Raw genomic sequence first — 20,721 nt, 5'->3', positions numbered from 1 at the left:
TCCCCAAAATAGCAATGATAAGGTCTGTTTTTTCCTAAAGGATGGGAAAGTCATTTGCTGATGCTGAGATGAGAGATCTTCATCTGTGAGCAGGGACGGCACAGTCATCCTATCTATTGCCAACATCCCAGGAGTCATTCTAAGGTTCAGCTGACCTAGAACTGATGGCTTGTGGGATCTGAATGATGGGGAAAGTTCTGTTTCCAATTCGATCATTTCTACTGACTCTTCTTGCTCCTTAAGAGGACCTAATCCTGGAGTCCATATTCTTTATTATAGAGTTGTTGAATTTTAAGAATAGGAGAGGACCTTAGAAGTTATACAAGATGACTTATATTCGAGCTGAACTGAGAGCTGAAAGGAACAACTTTATGGAAAGAAAAGGGAACTCAACTGCTTCTCTATAGATATGAGAATTGGAAGCCCAAAAAACTTCTTCCTAGTCATGGAGCCCATGTTCTTTATTATAGAGTTGTTGAATTTTAAGAATAGGAGAGGACCTTAGAAATAATACAAGATGACTTATATCTGAGCTGAACTGAGAGCTGAAAGGAACAACTTTACTGAAAGAAAAGGGAAGTCAATTGCTTCTCTATAGATATGAAGAATTGGAAGCCCAGAAAGAAGTTTTCTTGAGCCCTGGAGCCACATACACTAAATCTACTCCTCATCAAGGACAACTCTTTCTACAAACAAGCTCAAATGTACCATTCCCCCATCTCTGGATCTTTGCCTGGCTCGCTCAAGCCAGGGATGCTATCCTCTCACCTCCATCTCTTCATTTTCCTGGCTTCTCCCAAGACTCCACACAGACCCACCTCTTTCAGGACACTCTTTCTGATCCCCTCAGAGACAAATGTTCTCCCCCCGACCCCAGCCCCGGTCAGGTTACCTTCTGATCAGTATATATGCATATATCTGGATATCTTCATGTGGTCTCCTCCATTAGAATGGGAGATCTTTATAGGCAAGTGCTAGAATTACACTTTTCTTTGTGCCCCAGCATGTATCTTAGGCCTTGGCCATAGGCCCTAATACTTAATACATAAATGCTTGTTGACCATCTCTTGGCTGAGATTTGAATCAGCTTATTCGGTAACCCTTCTAGGACCCATGGTCCCTGTCATGAACCCTAGATTTGGATAGGGCAGTGATCTTAGAGACCATGGAGTCCAGCTCTCTCACTGAAGGTAGGTGACTTCTCCAGACATACACAGCTGGCAAATGTTTGGGACAGGATTTGAAGCCAGGTTTTCCTGTTTCTATGGCTGTAAGGATCCTGGCAAATGTTTGGGACAGGATTTGAAGCCAGGTTTTCCTGTTTCTATGGCTGTAAGGATCCTGGCAAATGTTTGGGACAGGATTTGAAGCCAGGTTTTCCTGTTTCTATGGCTGTAAGGATCCTGGCAAATGTTTGGGACAGGATTTGGAAGCAGGTTTTCCTGTTTCTATGGCTGTAAGGCTCCATTAAATGGGCAGCCAATGGTGCAACAGGAGATTGAGTGGCCCAGAAGTAATCTCTGGGGATATAGGACTGCCCTGTGGGTGGGATCCTGGCCATATTGAGATAGCTTCGTAATGGGTGACGGTTCTCCTCACTGGTTGGCTGTGTGTAAGACCTCACAGGCCCTTTATAAGCCCACTGCATTGCAGCAAGTCTCTCTCTTTAACCTGGCTCCCTAACCTGGGGTAGCCGAGCCAAGCTGATGGATAGCCCAGAGAAGTAAGGAGTTTGATAGTGAACACGTGGGTCTTCAGACCAGGTGTTTACTAGGGAGCTAACAAGTCAGGGCATTATGTGAGTGTGTATAATAAAGGCTTTTAAGATTACACATGGCTATTCTTGAGTGCACTACCGGTTATTAAACTATAGATTCAAGAAAGGTACTCTGTTGGGCCTAGGACAGACTGGTAATAGTAACTGCTAGGAGGGTATGTTACATATGGCCATCTATTTTGCCACGCTTTTATCTTGGTCATTTTCTTTTAGATGGCCTAAATTTGTCATGCATTTGAGGAAGCATCCATTCTACAAGTTATTTAGGAGATCCCTGCTCCCCGAGAAGCCTTTTGCTTGAATAAGATCCTTTTTTTCAAACTTTTTAAAATGACTCAGAAATTCTTGGCAGGTCCCTGCCTCTTGGGCTTTAAGTATGTTCTCTTCTGGTCACTCCCTTTCTCTGTTGGGGCTCCTGACCTTGCAGCACTGACACACGTGAGATCACCCTGATTCATACCTTTCCAGTCCAGGGTGCCTGATACATTGGCCACAGAGCTACAAGCAGTATTTGGTGTCCCCAGAGTAGGACAAAATGTTCCTGATGCAAATGGCCCAAAACAACCCCCGAGACTCCTCTGGGAATAGGAATGGAGGCATAGATAGGTGAGGAACAGGGAGGAGTTCCCTGGGAAAGAGGGGAGCACTCCACCTGGTGGCTTCCTATTTTAACTCATCAGTCTTAGGAAGTGGGAGCTAAACTTGCCTGTTCTATGCTGCCAAGGGATTATGAGGGCCTAGCGCTCTTCTCAATGTAAACTCCTTGGACCTGCGACTCTAATCGATGGCCTTTTCCAACCTTGTCTCCACCAGTGCTCACTGACAAATGTTTGTAACAGAATCAGGATAAAGAAGCCAGCCCGCCATCGTTATCCCATCATGACCAGAAAGCCTTTCATAGGGGAGTCCCTTGGGAGGTCGTGCTGGAGGGTGAGCACTAATCCTTCAATATGAGGCAATCATTTCTTACTGAGTGTCTGCCAAGAGGACAATCACAGAGCGGACTTTACCTCTCAGAGGCTCGGAGGCTCCCGCTGCCGAACAGGTTGCGGATGGAACGAGATGCCGGGAGTTTGGCATCCCGGGAGTAGAACACCATGCAGAAGTCTTTGGTGATCACAGCAGGCTGGGTACAATTCTCCATCTGAAACACAGGAGACAAAAAAGTGGGCGGAGGAGGAGAGAGCCAGTGAGAGTCCTACAGATGATGGCCACTTGTGCCTTCCTTCATGTGGCTCCCTGAACAAAGGGCATGGGACAAGCCTCAGCACAGCACACCTTGCGGCTGCAGAGAGCTACGGATTCAGCACACGCCCCTGAATAATTTGCTTCTCATCGGCCTAATTTTTGGAATAATCTAATTCTAAAACTGGATGTAGCTTTTAAAAATCATCTGAGAGAGAGAGAGAGAGTGAGAGAGCGAGAGTGAGAGAGAGAGAGAGAGAGAGAGAGAGAGAGAGAGAGAGAGAGAGAGAGAAGACAGAGACAGAGAGAGACAGAGAGAGACACGGAGGGAGAGAGAGACAGAGACAGAGAGAGAAAGAGAAAGAGAGACACGGAGGGAGAGAGAGACAGAGAGAGAGAAAGAGTGCTGCATGGTGTTGTGAAAAGAGACCAGGCTTGTAACCCCAGATGTGACAGCTACCCACTAGCTATGTGGCTATGGGCAAGTCATTAAATGCCCTTAGCCTCAGTTTCCCCATCTGTAAAATGGGGATATTCAAATGTCATGCGGGATTGCTGGAAGGATCACCTGAGATAAGTCATAAAGCATTTTGTGAACTCAAAGGGATCTAACCCAATCCTTTCATTCATGGATGAAGAGGCAAAGCCAGAGAATTCCATCGCTTTGTCCAGTGTCACTTCCTCTGGTAATCAATGGCAGTGTGGGCTCTTAGAGCAAGTGTCCTGCACACTCTATTCTGCTAAATCTTGGGTAATTTTCTTTCCCGATAGTGTAAGGTCTACAATGTGATTTTACCTTTATGGAAGTCACACTCCATGAAAACTTAATCCTTTCTTAGTCAGCCGTTCTAGCAGCTGTCAAGGCTGACGGGCACTGCCCATTGCCAGCACCAGTCCCCATGACTCATTAGTCTATTCCTTTGCTGTGCTGGGCTAGCATTCGGGGAGGGGGCTGCATCTGCAGTGGCTGGTTAGGGTTTCAGATCCTAGTTCTTATTTCTACTTTCTGACACCTCCTCTGTGTGTGGGGGGGTGGCAGGTGGGAAATCAGAGGTGGTGAACTTAAAAGTCCCCAAGATTTGGGGTTACAGGAGTTTATCCTTTGGGCCCCCGATGGACATTGGGGTTTTGCTCTGGGAAGAAGCCCAGTTCCTTGCCTCGATGTAAGCAGAGAGCGTCATGTAGATCTTCTCACGGTAAGGGGTGACGCGGTTCAGCAGGAGGGAGTTGTGCATTGAGCTGTCCCAAGCGGCTTCAAACTGGTAGAAGGTCCTGAAAAGAAGCAAAGCTGGGTAAAAACCAACATGGATGCACACCCAGACACAGCTGGAGGCGGGGACCGAACATGCACACAGACACGTGGACACATAACATGTGTGACTGGCAGATGGAGTCACCTCAGAGTGCTCAGGCAACAAAGCCTTCCAGGACAAGGCGGCCCAAATTCCCGTGTGGCCCCTGCCTTGGGGATTGGGGCAGAAAGTGAACAAAAAAGGAGCCTGGGGCAAGTCAGAATATTGGAGGGCCTGCTGCCTTGGACAAAGATGGAAGTTCTCTGAACGAGAGGAGAGAGACAAGAGAGAAGGCAGCAGGTAGACAGAAAGGGGCCCAATCCCCTCACTGGATTACTGCAGGGGAAACTGAGGCTGAGGAGGGGTAGGAACTGGCCCCAAAGCCCAAAGATGGCCATGGCAGGGCATTGGCTTTTCATGATGAATCTGACAAAAATGGGGCAGCAGGGAGAGGAAGAAGAGAGACGGAGAGCCCAAGATCAAGAAAAGAAAAAGAATAAAATAGAGGAGGGAGAAGGAAATTATATGGGAGAGAGAGACAGACAGACAGGCAGACCCAGAGAGAGAAAGACAGAGACAGAGACAGATACTGACATAGAAAGACAGAAGCCGAGATACAGAAGACAGCACAGAGACAAAGAAAGAAAAAGAGACAGAAACAGAAAAAGAAAGTGAGAGAGGGAGAAAAAGAAACAGACAAAGAGATGCAGAAAGAGAGAGAGAGACAGATCAGGAAGCTGAGCACAGCCACAGAGAGCTGCCCAGGCATGGGGGATGGGGCACCTTTGGCCCCTCTGACTGAGACTTTGTAGCAGCAGCACTCCAGGCTTCCATCTTTGCCATCAAACATGAAGCATTAAACAACCGTCTTCCTTCCATGAAATGGAAGAACTCTGTGAGCGGTGGGAGGATGTTCAGAATGGAAACCAGCAGGGAGCCCCTACTCCACCCCTGGACCCCTCAGACCCTCTTTTTGGCTTCTCTTTTAGTGGGAATTCCATCTCTGAAAAGCTCAGAATCCATCCCAAGTCTAAAGAGCCCCATTCTCTTCTTTCATTCTCTTCATAATGAAACGTCAGCTGGATGCCTTCTCTGACCTAGGTCCCCACTAACACATCCTAGAGAGGGTCTCTCTGTCTTTCTCTGTGTCTCTGTCTTTATGTCTCTCTCTTTCTCTGTTTCTATGTTTCATTGTCTGTTTCTCTCTGTGCCTCTCTCTTTCTCTCTGTCTCTGTGTGTGTCTGTGTCTTTCTCTCTGTCTCTCTTAGGGTCCTTCCTATCAGACTGTAGAGGTGGCATGGTCTAGTGGAAAGCCATCCTCAGAGCCAAGGAGATGTGGGTTCCAAACCACAGTCCAACCTCAGCCTCGTACTGGTTGTCTGATCCTGGGCCCATCATTTCTCCTCTTTGGCTCCTGTGTACGATCCCAGGCTGCAGAGGAGGAGCTGACCTGCGTCAGCTGAAGGACTTGCCACAGGTCCGGCCCTTTTCTCTCATTTAGCTTCAGAGAACACACATCAAATGTCCATCTTTCTTCCATTTCATATTGTATGTATAGAAGGTATTCATCTTAGATACCTTCTATGTATGCTTTTCTATGTATACATCGTTCCTTTTAGCTAGATTGAGAGCTTTCTGAAGGCAGGGACTCTTTCATTTCTGTATCTGTATCTTTAGGGCTTAGTTTAGTGCCTGGCACATAGTAGGTGCTTAATAAATGTTTGTTGACTGACTGATTGAACGATGCTCAAACTCTAGGAAATGAATCCTTGGAAAGGTAAAACTGGCATCTAGGTATATATTCCTGATAAAAGGTTCAGTGTCTGTTCTTTAAGATGGAAGCCCTGGAGTCGGTGTTCCATCGACATTGTCCAGAAGGCTCATCTGAATATGCCTAGAGTCACAGCATCGCCAATGTCAGAGACAGGAGGGACCTCGAGCATCATTTAGCCCAATCCTTTCAATGCATATTGCCCTCTGATGGCTAACCCAAACTACGGGATTACTACTTTTGAAGGCTCCCCATTTTTTGAGGGAGATGGTGTTTTCCGATACCAATCATATCTTGTAAGTTGACAGGTTGCTCCCTGTCTCCCAGCCCCAGGTCATTATCATGGTGAGCCCATCATTCCCAAATAGCTTGGTTTCCCAACTCTTGGCCCACTCTGGAGCTCTAAGAGAGGGTCGTATTTTTTAGTCTTATGCATTTGCCTCAGTTCAAAATGTCCAGGGTTTGCTTTCGAAAATTCTCCAGGTTCTCTTGGGAGAGCCCTCCAGCCTTTTCCTGGTTTCCATCTGATTATCCTCAAGAAGACGTGGTTCCAAAACACTTTCACATCAACATTCCGTCACCAAGAACACAAAAGTCAAGCCCAGCCAAAACCTCTTTAGGAAGAACGGGCTCTGCTGGCAAAGTCCATTGGATCAGCCCCCTCCAGTTTCCAAGGACATGCCTCAGCAGTTCTTGCAAAGTGGATTTGGAAGGGCATTGAGGCACAGACAGCTAGATCATGAGTCTATTCTAGATGTCACAGTTGAATGACAGGCGGTCTGGGGTCTCATACAAATCGGGGACATGGAACTACAAAGAAAACCAAGATGGGGACCACAGTCAAACACGAATCACTTTAAGGGGGGTGGAGAGTTCCAAAGGAAAGGTTATAAGGAAAGTGGGGTTTAGAGAAAACAAGAGTAGAAAGAGCAGGGGAAAAATTTAAAAAACCAAAAAATTCAAAAGAAGAAGGGTACGGACCAAGCAGGTGAGGAAGAGAAAAGTGAGGTTGTACCTAGTGTCATTTCCGAATGAAATGCTATAGGTGGGAGGCAGCCCAGGACACATACACGGACACACACAGAAGAAATTAAAATGTCAGAAAACACCGTCCAAATGGTGTCCAGTGAGAAGAAGCTAACTCCAAAAAGTCACAAAGTGTGTACGAGACAAAATGTGAGCCGTGTCCAGTCATGGATTTTGGTGTGGCCAGAAATGTGGAAGAACGTGCACCAACAGATGGCCGGATTTGGTAAACTATCCTAAGGATAAATGGCTTCATCCTATTTCCCAAAGTCCCAAATCTGGACACACCATTCACATGCCATGTCAAGGCGGTTGGAGGAGGAAAGAGCTGAGGGGAGTTGGGACCATGTTCATGGAGTTGTGGGTGTATCCACATGGCCCTATCCAGAATCTCAGCTTTAGTGAGCCCTTCTGGACTACCCCCCTCCCTTCACTGCCATGCTAAAAGAGGTACACATTCCCTGGAGGGCCAGAATCAGATCTGGGGGGGTTGGGATAAAAGCGACTCCAAGACAGGAAGATGTTCAGGAGTCGACGCCCATCACCACCACCATCACCACCAACATGGAGAAAGGCCTCTCAACAGCAATACTAATAATGAGTATCAAAGACTCGGACGATGGACAATCAGGTCCATGAGCCCAAGGGCCAAGGACCTTCTGTGGTGAAGAATTTAGCAGGGGTCACAAAACAGTCGATTCAAGGAGCCAGGAGAGAGAAGTGTGCTTATTCATAAGACAGAAGACAAAATGTCAGAATTGGAAATGACCTTGTGGCCTCCCAGACCAAATCAAGCCTGAAAAAGGATCCTCTACTAAGTCAGTCTTTACTTGAAGACTTCCAAGGCATGAACACTCACTCCTCCCATTGCAGCCCATCCCACCTTTGGCTTAGGAAGCTTCCCCCGGCTAAACTGGGCTCTCTGCTGCTTCTGCCCTTTACTCCTAATGATGTGCTCTGGTGCCAACAGCCCTCCCAAATCTGAAGTCAGATGTTATATCCTATCGAGGCTGTTCATTCCTTCAAGTGAAATCATCACCCTTTCCCCCTTCAGCCCATATTTGCAGGCAGAATTTCTAATCCATCTTCCTCTACATAACCTGACTTATCAATGTCCAACCTAAAATGGGTCATCCAGAACAGGGGGGAAAAGTCCAATCCAAGTCCACCAAACCAATATGTCAGTCGTGCTTCAACCACATCAGAGAAGAGCGGATGATCATATTCTTCTCCCACACACAATCCCCCTTTTAATGAACTCTGGGACAGGATTTGTTCTATGGTTTACTATTTCAGGCTCTCTTGTCTCAGGGCATTCTATCCTTAGCAAGACCCTTTTCTCCAGGATTATCCAAAAAGAGTTGGGTTTTTCATAAACTCTTAAATCAGAAGGGACCTCCAAAGCAGCCAACTGGTTTCTCTCTCCCTAATATGTCTGACTTTCATATTTGAATTAGAGAATCGAGAATTCTATTTTTTTAATCTCTCATCAAAATGTCCTGGAATTCCTGGTGGCAGTCACCTCTATTTTGTTTATTGGTTTAGTTTCGCTTTTTTAATCTCTGTGCCATCACTCAGCCCTGGACAGCTGTCCTTCAAAGACATTTTGAGCAGAAGATACAAATACTTGGGGTCTTGGGGTCAAAGCTGTCTCTGTCTTGTCCATTTGTCCTATGGAGGTGGTAACTGACTTCCCCACCTCATTCACTCACCCTGATATCTGTCTCACTCCAAACTAGTCCAGCTTCTTCTCTTCACCCTCCTACCCTCACTTCACTGATAAATAGGGGCCCTCCACTGTTCCTTATCCAGTGAAGCAATGGATTTCTACTGAGCCACAATCCTTTGAGCCAGTGTATGTACTACTCTATCCATTAAATTTGGATCATTCAAGTAAGAATTAAACTAATGCAGTATTGGACTAATTTAGTGAAATGTATATAAATATTGTATAAATATGAATATTTGTCTGATATATTTTTATAAGGGCGAAAATATATTTACTTCCTCTTAAATTAAAAATAATTAAAAAAAAAAAGACCAAATGCAGCAGGAGCCCCCAGGAAATGACAAATAAGGGGTAGAGAAATGCCATAAAAACAAACTCAAAACACATGAGGGTCCGATATCAGCTAATTGCAGTCAACTGAGTGCAAATGCATCCAGCTATCAGGAGATTCTGACATCCCAGGTTGACTGAAGTGTGCTGGATTGATGCTTTGTGTGATGTAATAAGAAGTGTCAGACTTGATATTGGAAGAACTGGATTCAAATCCTGCTTCTGACACCCAAATGTGACCTGGGCAAGTGACTCCCTCTCACTAAACCTCCATTTCCTCAGCCATAAAATGGGGATGTGTGTGTTATACTCACTCATGGCCTGCCTCGAAGACATGTGTCCAAAGTATTTCTCAAATTTATGAGTAGATAAAGGTCTGATCCAGGATGGGTGCTGGGCACTCTGACCACAGAGCCAGGGGACTCTCCACACTACCCTCACAAGTGGGGCACAGAGAGCCAGACATAAGGACATAACGCTTGTCTCGGGCAGTCCTCACCTCAGTTTTCTATATCACAAGGCTCACAGAGATGATTTTGGGGATTTAGTATAACTGAATCACTTTACAGATGGGGAAACAGAGGCTCAGAAGACTGAATGGCTGGGTTAAAGCATACAACAATTGAGGCAGACCTCCCTCTTGAAACTCAGTCTCTTCACTCCCCATCCGTAGCTCCCATTACTCCAGCCTGAAATTCAGCCCAAACCTTGGAGCCCAGCGTCATAACCTCCCTGAGTGCCTCTAGCTGGAGACAGAAGCCGATCTGTTAAACCCTTCCATGATAAAGTAGCAGTGGCTTTTTAATGGGCTCCCATTTACAAGGAGAATGGAAGCCCCCTGAAAACAAGGGCTGTTTTTATTTTTTGCTTACTCAGAGCCTAGTCCAGACCAAACTTGGGGTATGGTGGGAAATTCATAAACTTTTGTTGGATTGCACTCTGGCATGTTGGGCAGGGGCCCTGAGGGAGAAGGGTAAAACTTCAGGTACCGGGCTCCCAAGGTGAGGGAGATATTTAGGGGTGGGCTGCTCCCCACTTGTCTAAATGTTCTAGCCAGCTCTAGGATTTAAATGAGAACCTATGTTCTGTCTCAAGGGGCCTCCTCTTAACGGGTCTCAACCAGTCCTCAGCTGACCTCGAAATGAGAGCCCCAGAAGATTTTCCATGAATGCACTGAACCCTATCTCACTGCCCACACCCCACTAACAATGTCAGGGAAACAGTGAGATCCTGGGGGCCTTTCCCTGTTCTTTAGGCAGCTCAGTGGAGCAAATCAAAATTAGGGTGATGATAGGTGCACAATCTCAACAAAGAAACTTGAAGAGCTCCTGGACCAGCATCCTTTGGTCTCACAACCCTGGCCAAGCTGCATGAGGCCATTGGCAACACTCAGGAGTGATCCAGAACTTAAGAGACCAAGGCTGGGAGACTTGGGGCCAAAGCCCAGCTCTGCCTTTCTGTCTCGGGGCCTCAGTTGCTGGGAATTGGATCCATTGACTTCTAGCCCTCAAAAGATGATTCTGTGTCACAGGGTATTTTGCATCCGATAAATAAATCTGAGACTTCTCCCGAGACATTCCCTCTTTACCCCGTGCGATGTAATATGGGGCGTTGTCTGTTAGGAAACAGCTGCACTCACGCCTGCTCAGGTCTCTAGAGTTTGTCACAGAGTGACGGCTCATTGACAGATGGGAAGTCTGGAGCCTTGGTGAGGAGTGGGCCCTGGGAGGGATGGAGATGGCTTGGTTGCTGCAGTTCTTATAGCGTCCACAAGCCCCTTTGGGTGACAGAAAGAGGCTCCATGCTCTCTATACTAATCCTCAGTCCAAGGAGTCTGCTGGGCTTGTTAGACCAGCATATGCTTCAGCATCTCATGACAAGTAGTGGCTCCTTGGGGGAAGCTTCCTTCTCGTATCCATCCTCACATAGCTCTCTGAACAGCAAGAAGGAAACTTCCCCAAGGAGCCCCCTGGAAGGGCTGAGCCTGCCCAGCCAGCATCTCAGGAGGACGTTGTCTTGCCTGGGACGCGACGGCTTCTGAGAAATCTTCACTAAGTTTGAACCAGAAGAAGTCAGCCCAGTGGAATAGTCAGAGCTCTGGACCACTGGCTGGAGGAGCTGAGTCCAAGTCTGAGTGTGCCCGCTGAATGACCAGGACTCCCCCTTCTTTCTGAGTCTCATGATGCTCCAGTGATCCCATATTTCCCCATTGTGGACTCAGTCCGCTCATCTTTGAATTGAGGAACTGGACAAGAGTCTCTTGGCACTTGTCTAGTTTTTCTGAGGGGATAAAATTCTCCCAGGGGTCACATAAGAATGATGGGGAGGCTTTAGGAGCCTCCAAGGGGTCTCCTTAAACAGAGATCTGCTCCCCTACTCAATCAGTGCCTCCAGGATCAACTGAGAAGCCCTTCCCAACCTGGCCTCTGCCTCAAGGGCCACACAAATGGGTCTCCATCTCCAGCCTCCATGCCTTTGCATCTGCTTTCTCTTGTCTTCTTACCTCCAGTCCCAGGCTGCCTTTGTCCCTTCAGAACCTAGTTCAAGGACCACCTTTCCCCCTGATAACACCACTGGCTACCCCCCTCAAAGTGCCTTGGACTTCCAAGTACAGATCTGTGCACTCCCACTTTTTATTTCTATCATAAATGTTCATTCTTGCCTTTCCCCCCACTACCAGGGGAGACAGGGGGTTTCCTTCTCTGAATTAGTAGCCCTGGTGCCAAGCATAGGAGGCACTTAATAGATGCTTATTGATTGATTGACTACTTCCAAGATCTCCCAAGGACCTCCGTGAGATGGATTCTGCAGGCCCATTTTACAGAAGGGGAAACAAGCCTGGAGAGGTCTCCCCATTAACAGACATCAGGGGTCACGTTAGAACTCGGGCCTGCGCCCTTACCAAGAACAGGGCATTTTTCCACTCTCCAACATTCCCTGGCTGGTTCACAGGGTGGGGTAAGGACCTATGGGATGGTCGGGTTCAGCTCTGAGCCTCAACCTGGCCCTCAGTTTGGGGGTCCCCAAAGCCTGACTGTTAAGTTAGGTTTCAATGGGACTGAGACCTGGGGGACCCCCAACCCCACATTGAGAGCTAGAAGAAGCAGTGAGCTCCTCTGGGCCAGGCCCCTCATTTTTACAGAGCAGGAAATGGGCTTACATAATGGGGAACAGAAATAGTCTGACGTGGAAGAGGGTCTCAGAGGGTGGGACTGCTAAATGTCTTCTTACTATAGCCTCACAGCATATAACAGGAGTCATTTTCTCATCCTAGGTAAACTGAGGCACGAGATTTATCGATTTTTTTTCTGGAAGGGATCTTTGAAACCTTTCATTTGTACTCTCTCATTTTCCAGATGCGGAAAAAGTCACAGAGAAGTTCAAAGGCTTTCTCAGGCACGCGAACTACAAAGCGAGGTGAGTTTCTTTCCTAAGTCTGTTCCTAAGTCTGGGGTTCTGTCCACTAGCCATGCAGCCTCTGTTGGCTTCCTTTTGGGAATGAGAAACTAACTTTGCTTTTGCCCTTTTCTTTCTCCTGGTTGTTGTCACTTTGGTTAATGAAGGAACATTTTTGAGGATGGTTATGGACAAGACACCCAGGGAGCCCAGGAAAGTATTAATTCACTGGGCGGGCAGTGCCTCTAATACTGGTAAATGCTAGAGGTGATGTTTTTGGCAAACAGGTGGGGTTTGGGTTTGCCAAGTTCCTTTTATTCCTTATAATCTTTCCTTAAATGCACACCGAGGTGGGTTAACAATAATTGTTCTATTTACGTTAGCCCCGATATCATAGAATGTGGAGATGGGGAACTTGTGGCAGGAAGGATTGTTCCTATACTGTGAGATCAGATCAAGGGATCTGGAGCTCGAGGTTTTCTGCCCTTAAAGAAAGATACTCTAGAACGGGAGAAGGACGAGAACAGAGTCCATTTCTAATCTCTCAGGTGGATGGTTCCACTTAGGCAACGCTGAGAATCGTTCTAGTTTGGGGGAAACAACTCCACTTTAGAGTCGATCTGTAAATCAAATGCCCTCTTGCCCCTTTCTCCATCATTTCAGTGGACTGTGGGTCCCTTGGGTACCCTGCTGTGTAGCCTCATGATTACGACAGATTATTACATCGGGTATGGCCTTTTGACAATGTCAAGCAATCTGTGATTGATGAGAAAGGTCTCCCCCTATCCCGGCTAATATCTTCACCCATCATTTCCTTTGAGCTCCACTGGCTATCTCTTCGCCCACCTATCTAGACAATCCACTGTCCAGTTCCTTTCCTCTCTCCACAAAATATGGATGTCATGGCTTAGATTTGGATTTTTTTTGGACAAAGTGACCCTCCCCCAGATGATCCACTGTCCAATTCCTTTCCTCTCTCCACTCTCCACAAAATATGGATGCCATGGGTGAGATCTGGATTTTTTTGGACAAAGTGGCCCACCCACTGCCCATGTGCAGCTCAGCCCATGCCAGCCTCGCATGCAGCCAAAGTCTTACAGCGCTCCTTTCGGGGCCAGGGCAAGTGAGGGAGGTAAGGGCTTGGGATGGGGGAGGAGGCGTGTGGAGAGAGTGAGCCGGCATGTCTCTGCAGAAATGAGAACAGCAAAGTTGCAGTGAAAGTGAGGGAAGAAATCAGCCCAAAGGAAAAAGGAAAATAAAAGGAAATCAGCTTAAAATAAAGAAAACTTAAAGGGGGGAAATGGAAAAAAAAAAGATGACTGAAGAATCAAAGAAGGGAAGGTGGGAAAGCCAATGTCTCAGGGGTGCAAAGGGTAGAAAATTAAAGAAATAACCAGGGAGGGAAAGGATAGGTAACTAAGGAATGGGGAAGAAGAAGGGGAAGGAGGGAGGAGAAAGGAAAATCAGGAAAAGAGGGATTTAAATTAAAAAAACAAGGGAAACAAAGAATACCTAGGCATGTCCGCATCAAGAAACTGCCTGCGGAAACACAAAACATCATATGGTTAGTGTGGGTGCAGATGGCCGGCGGCGGGAGCGGCGGGGGACAGCGCGGGTGGGGTGCTTGGGAAGACACGTGGGAGGCAAGCTGGCCCCCCAGCCCCAGGCCCATTTCAAGCTGGAGCCCAGCACAGTCAAGCCTCGGGGTCCTCAGGGAGGAGGCCATGGCAAGGAAAGGGCAGCAGAGAGCCTCCGGGCTGGCAGGAAGGTGCCACAGAGCAGAATGCAAGCTGAGCAGCCCTACTGTGGGGAACAAGGCCTAGGGTCCCCTTTGGTCTCTCATTAGACCAAGCCCTGAGAAGAATGGGAACCCTGCTCTCCCCCCAGGTCTTCCCCACCACCCAGGGCAGCCTGATCTCAGAGCTCAGCAAGTGAGCTTGGGATGGAACTTGGAGGTCAGGTCCAAATGGTATCTGAGCAGGAACTGCCTCTACCACTTCCCTAGCAAGGCAGCCAGCCTTGGCTTGGGGACCTGTACCGATGGGAGATCTTGCGTATATACATTGGACAGCTCTGGTTAGTAGCAAGCTTGAGGTGCACTGAGCTGAAATCCTTCCCTGTAACTCAACTCAGTCCTAAGTTTGCTGCAGGGAAGGAAGGCGGACGCTAGAATTCTATTCCTCATGGAGAAACAGACATGGGCTATGGCAAAACAGAGGGGACATCCACCAGCTCCAAGGGAGTTCAGGACTGGCCAAAGAAAGGGCCTCCTGCTAAGACTTTCAAGTTGGGAAAGGGTCAAAGAGAAAGGGGCCAGTTTATCCTGGGACCTGCCCTTTGGCACGAATGTCCAGTGACGCCCAGGAGCCAAGATGGGAGTTGAAGTCATTGGGGGAAAATCAAGCTCCCGCTTTCCCTTAAGCCCTGTCCTCCAGCCGTCCTCCTGCACCCTCAGCCTCATGGCTTCCACAAATGAGCCAGAAACTGTGGAGATCAGGAATCCAAGGAAAGAAGCCCCAGCCCAGCCTCACACCAGACCAAGGAGAGGAGGATTCTTCACTTTTTTGAAGAAATCCTTCTTTCCCAAGTCCTCCTGAAACTCATTTCCCCTTCTTTCTGCAAAAGATTCTGGTTTCTGGCTCCATTCAGACTCACTAGGTCATAGGCTGGGAGCTGGAGAGACCTTCCTTTTATGGGTGAGGAAACTGAGTCACAGAGAGGCTGAGTTGCCCAGAGTCACGTCACGTGTCCAAAGTTGTGTCTGAATCTCTAGCTTCCCGACTGCAAACGTGGGAGTGCAGGATTCCATCGGTTCTCCCTATGGCTCCTGCCTTTGCGGGCTATGTTTTTGTATGTGTACGTATGTATGTGTATAAATAATATGTACATAATATATAGTGTGCATATGTATATATGTAAATGTGTGTAGAAGTATAGAGCATATTTCTTTCTTCTTTTTTTTTTTTTTTTACAGAGCATATTTCCAAGTCCAGTTTACTGTGAGAACAGTCACATACATAGTTGTTGGTGATCTTGGTCCTTGAGAATAAGAATAAATTCATTTGCACCCCCTGAGAGAGCCCCCACAGGCTGCTGGACTAGCTCTTCCTGTCCCTGCTCCCCCGGAGCTTCTCTACAAACAGCATTGGGTTAGGGTCCAGTGAATGTTTATCGGAGTCAGTTTAATTAAGAATGAACAGCTTAGGAAGAACCGTCCCATGAACTCATTCGATGTCTTTCCTAGGGCAGATGCTCATCCCCCTTTGGCCTTTCACAATCACTTGTTTATCTTTGACAATCCTGCTTCCCTACACACCCCAAGAGGACTCAGCCTTTCCTCACACTTGGCTGTTGCCTCATCGAAGAATAGGACCTCAGAGGGAATTATTTCTTATTTCCCAGATAAGGAAACTGAGTCTCAGAGAGAACTATTGTGTGATAGAAAGAGCAGTAGGCCTTGAGTTCCAATGCTGCTTCGGCCATCTGCTATCTGCAGGAGACTCGGGAAGGTCCCAGCATTTCTGGTCCTCAGCTTCCTCATCTATAAAGGGGAGGCGCCAGGCTACATGGCTAAAGCCATGACTTGAACAGTTACCCCCCCCCCCCAGACCCAGACCTTGGCTCTCTGGGCTCCCAGTCTGGGTCTCCCCTCCCTCATTACACTGTCCTGACTCCTGCTAGTGAAATGCCCCCTGGCCATTTTGTCAGGAAATTGTAAGAAAGGACCATCTCCATCCCAAAACCTTCGGATAAGGGAAAATCACAAAGAGGCTCTAAATCAGCTCTTTGCAGCAGGTGCAGATTCGAGCATCTCAACACAAGAAGCCAGAAAATAAAGAGAAACTGGTCCCCCTACATACAGCTTTTCTCTTTTTCTCTATTTGCTTTGTGATAACCAGGCATCAGGCCTTTGAAAGCCTCCCCAAACTGCCATACACATGGAGTCCCCAAACGCCCTCATCGAGGAGATGTTCTAGCGCCAGTGAAATCTTCCTGAAAAGTGAAGCCTTTTTTTAAACAAAGTTTTCCTACTCACCAAAACAAGTGGGCTGCCTGAGGCTCTCTAACCATCTGAGGTCACTTAGACAAATGAAAAATGATTCCAGGCTCAACCCCCCCACCTCATTTTCCTGTAACTCCATTTCCTAGAAAGGTTCAAATTTGGGCTGAGGCCATATACAGAGGACAAGGATCCCCAAGGAGCAACCTTTGGGTGGGGTTCCAGTAGCATGGACTTCAGTGTTCCTGTACCCACAGCCTTCTTTACTATCTTACTTTTGTACTGCTGTTCCTGATTGATTCATCAGCCGACAAACAATTCTTAACTTTCTACTATGTGCTGGCCCTGTCAACTGTAGCTGCCTCTGTGACCAGCTCCTGGCTGCTGCTGACTGATTCTCAGGGAAAGGATAGAGATGAAAATAAGATAAAAATGAGATTTCCTCCTGACATGGCCCACAGGAAACTTCCTCCTGACATGGCCCACAAGGAGACTTCCTCCTGACATGGCCCATAGGAGACTTCCTCCTGACATGGCCCACAAGGAGACTTCCTCATGACATGGCCCATAGGAGACTTCCTCCTGACATGGCCCACAAGGAGACTTCCTCCTGACATGGCCCACAAGGAGACTTCCTCCTGACATGGCCCATAGGAGACTTCCTCCTGACATGGCCCACAAGGAGACTTCCTCCTGACATGGCCCACAGGAAACTTCCTCCTGACATGGCCCACAAGACTTCCTCCCGACATGGTCCACAGGAAACTTCCTCCTGACATGGCCCATAGGAGACTTCCTCCTGACATGGCCCACAAGACTTCCTCCTGACATAGCCCACAAGGAGACTTCCTCCTGACATGGCCCACAGGAGACTTCCTCCTGACATGGCCCAGAAGCACCCAGGGTGATCAGAAATGGCTGCAGAGCCAAGGCAACTCATGGCAAGATGCTGGAGAATGGGCTGATCAGCTTTCAGTGTTAATAGAGGGGAGATGCTGACCAGGTGCTGGACAGCTCCGCAGTGCTGGATTGGGGCAGCAAGCTGTTAGTGGCCCATCGCCTCCCCCCTCAGCTCCACCTCCTTTCCAGGCTCAGCTCAGAGGCCACCTCCCCCACCAATCACAATGTATTTGCATTTAAAAAGACCCTGTTAGTAGGCGGTCCTCTCAGTGATCTCCGCTGCATCTTCTGGAAGGCAGCTGGCTTGCAGCCACAGCCTTCTCCGGCTCTGAAAGCAGCAGGAGCTCACGGAGAGGGGCGAGGAGGCTGCTGGGAGAATCCCCCGCTGCCGGCTAATCCCCCGTCAGGGAGAGAGGGGAGCATCAGGATGCATGCGGTCTTCGATCACTTTCCAACAGAGGGGCTCGGAGACGAGATCAGGGGCAACTCCCAGGAGGGAGAACTCACCGATCGTCCTGGGAAGGCTGCATGTAGCCCGCCGAGAGGATGTTGAGTGACAGGATGTTGGGATCGATGAGGGATTCATCGGTTTCCGGAGTGTTCCGGATCCGCCCTGAGAGATGCAATAGAAGTCCGGGTTATCTCTGGGAAGAGCAGGCGCCAGAGGATGGAGTCTTCATCCTCAGGGACACTGACCCAGCCCCAAGGCAGATAGTAATGCTTGGGCAATAATAAAAACATTTAGGGAGGGAAATAAGCATTTATTAAACACCTACAGGAGCAGGCACTGGACTAACAAATTTATCTCATTTGATCCTCCCAACGACTCTAGCAGGTAGGGCTATTATTATACTCATTTTACAATTGAGGAAACTGAGGCAGGCAGTTGTTCAGGGTCACACGGAAGTAAGTGTCCAAGGCTAGATTTGAACTGAGTCTTCTTGCCTTCAGACCCAGCATTCTATCTATCCACCGTGGCTCTACCTAGGAATCCACACTTTGCTTTTTAAGGTTTATGAATCATTCTTTCCCCCAAAATGCTGGGATTCAGGGAATGTGCCAGGGATTATCTTTTTTGCAGATGAGAAAACTGAGGCTCAGAGCAAATAAGTGGCTAGTTCAAGTTATCCTAGCTGTGTGACTCTAGGCAAGTTACTTAATTTCTTTCTGCCTCAGTTTCCTCAGATGTAAAATGAGGACACCTACCTGCTTTATGTGCATTTACCCCCAATGGTTGTTGTGGGGATCAGATGAAATCATTTCATAAAGGGCTTAGCACAGTGCCTGGCACACAGTAGGTACACACAAATGTCAGATTCAGGATCTGGAATCAGATCTTTTCCCACTCTGAGTCCATTTTCTGTCTACTATCTATCTATCTATCTATTACTTTCTATCTATCTATCAGAAATGAGAGTGCAAGACTAGTACTTATTTTATAAAGGCTTGACTTTCAACTTGAGTGGGATGCATCTCTTGAGCACACATAGGTGGAGATTAGCCCATTGGACAGCTCTCCAACTTACCCACAACTAACTCCCGCACTTCCTTCCAGCGGATGTGGCTGCCGGTTTCGTGCACCAGGGTCACCGTGATCCTTCTCTGGATCCCCTGGGATTCATCGAGAAAGGAGAGAAGTAAGAGAACAACCGTGATAACAACTCACATTTCTGTGGCAAAATGATTTCTTGGCAAGAACCCTGAGAAAAAGGCTTGTGGGGGACATTATCCTCTACCGGTGGGGGATAGGAAACGGGTGCAGGGAAAGAATCTCAGTGGCCACATGGGCCAACCTGTCCCACGATGTCCGCAATGAGTGGCCACCTAAGCTTTGCTTGAAGCCCTTCTCAGGAGGAACCCATCGCGTGTTCCAACAGGCCATTGCATATCGCAACGGCTCTCCCGGTCACCATTTTTCCCCCTGATGTCAAAGCCTAAATTCACTTCTCATAGGTCTTAGTTCTGTCCTCTGGAGCCAAATGGAACTCTGTCACGTTGTCTACATGGCAACTCCCTAAACACCTGAAGGCAGGTCGCTGCCACGCCTCCTACCTTACTCTTCTCGTTTCTTCAACTGATCTTCATATTGAATGGTGTCAGGGACCTCCACCATTCCAACTGTCCTCCTCTGGGCACTTTCCAGCTTGTCATTGAACGTATGGACTGACCAGGGTAAAATACAGTGGGGCTAAATACAACTTCTCTGGTCCTGGCCAGGCAAGGACTCGTCTGAAAAGGTCTTGGGGCTTTAGGGGACCTTGTTAGATGAGTCACTGTGTAACTTGGCTTCCCTTATCTTATTCTTTTGAAGCTTAATTCTGAAGTGTAAGACCCCCACCTTGTTACACATTTCATCTCATTTGACTCATCCAGGAGGTCTCTTTTGACCTGGACTCCGACAGCTAATGTATTGGCTACCCCTCCTAGTGTTCATACTGGAAAATGTCATTCTCTACATCTATTTCCAAGTAACTGATAAGAACTTTAAATGGTACAGGGCTAGGAAGGGATTTATGCTACAGGATGCTGTTGTGGTTATGACCAAAAAGGTCAGTAGGAAGTCTGTTTGGGGCAGGGGAGGAGAAGAGAGTGGATAGCTCAGGACCAAGAGAGGTCAGTACCTGATGGAGCAAGAAAGTCCCGAGGCATGGCATTCCTCCCCGGTGGTCCACAACAGCTGGGATGTAGCTGGAAGAGAAGAGAACATGGAACAGTCCATCACATTTTCACAAGTCAGTGTCCAGAGGAGCGGGGATCACAGATTTAGGACTGGAAGGGATCTCAAGGGGCATCTGCATTTTACAGGTGAGTAAACTGAGGCCCACAAAGAACTGATTTGTTTCTAAGTCTCATTAGTATTAAAAACAAAAACTTCAGTAGCATAACAACCACCACCACCATTTGTAATGTATCCAGTGCTCAGAGGAGCAGGGGATTACAGATTTAGAACTGGAAGGAACCTCAGGGGGCATTTGCATTTTACAAGTGAGTAAACTGAGGCCCACAAAAATGGATTTGTTTCTAAGTCTCATTAGTATTAAAAACAAAGACTTCAGTTGTTATGCTACCATAACAGCATAACAACCACCACCACCTGTAATCCATCCCTTAAACTCCTATTCCTGACAACAGCCTTGGGACCACTAGGGAAATTCTCATCATCTCCCATCTTCTGACCTAAATCCGGTGCTCTGGTACACTCATAGAATGTCACTAAATCAAGTAGATGAAGAACCCGATCAGTAAACAAAGGCCCTCACTAGACCGGGGCCGGGACAGAATCAGAATCTCAGTGGGTTGCAGGCCCACCATGCA

General features: G+C 47.7%; 1 protein-coding gene and 1 long non-coding RNA gene across 2 annotated transcripts in view; one reads left to right on the top strand and one right to left on the bottom strand.

The window, feature by feature from the left end:
* LOC141560172 (uncharacterized) overlaps positions 1-17,919 on the top strand; it is a 43,945-nt gene extending 26,026 nt beyond the window's left edge. Inside the window, exons 2-3 of the long non-coding RNA XR_012487644.1 lie at positions 12,467-12,527; positions 15,481-17,919. This is a non-coding gene — a long non-coding RNA (uncharacterized LOC141560172). The remainder of the gene's footprint in view (positions 1-12,466; positions 12,528-15,480) is intronic.
* Positions 1-20,721, bottom strand: part of KIF1A (kinesin family member 1A) — a 163,993-nt gene that overhangs the window by 18,757 nt on the left and 124,515 nt on the right. Inside the window, 6 exon segments of the mRNA XM_074297991.1 lie at positions 2,788-2,921; positions 4,120-4,234; positions 14,019-14,045; positions 17,914-18,019; positions 18,933-19,017; positions 20,028-20,094. Of these exon segments, the coding sequence (XP_074154092.1) occupies positions 2,788-2,921; positions 4,120-4,234; positions 14,019-14,045; positions 17,914-18,019; positions 18,933-19,017; positions 20,028-20,094 (534 nt within the window).

The sequence above is a fragment of the Sminthopsis crassicaudata genome, chromosome 3 (genome assembly GCF_048593235.1).
Source record: "Sminthopsis crassicaudata isolate SCR6 chromosome 3, ASM4859323v1, whole genome shotgun sequence".
NCBI classification, from domain to species: Eukaryota; Metazoa; Chordata; class Mammalia; order Dasyuromorphia; family Dasyuridae; genus Sminthopsis; species Sminthopsis crassicaudata.
This window is presented reverse-complemented; position numbering and strand designations above follow the sequence as displayed.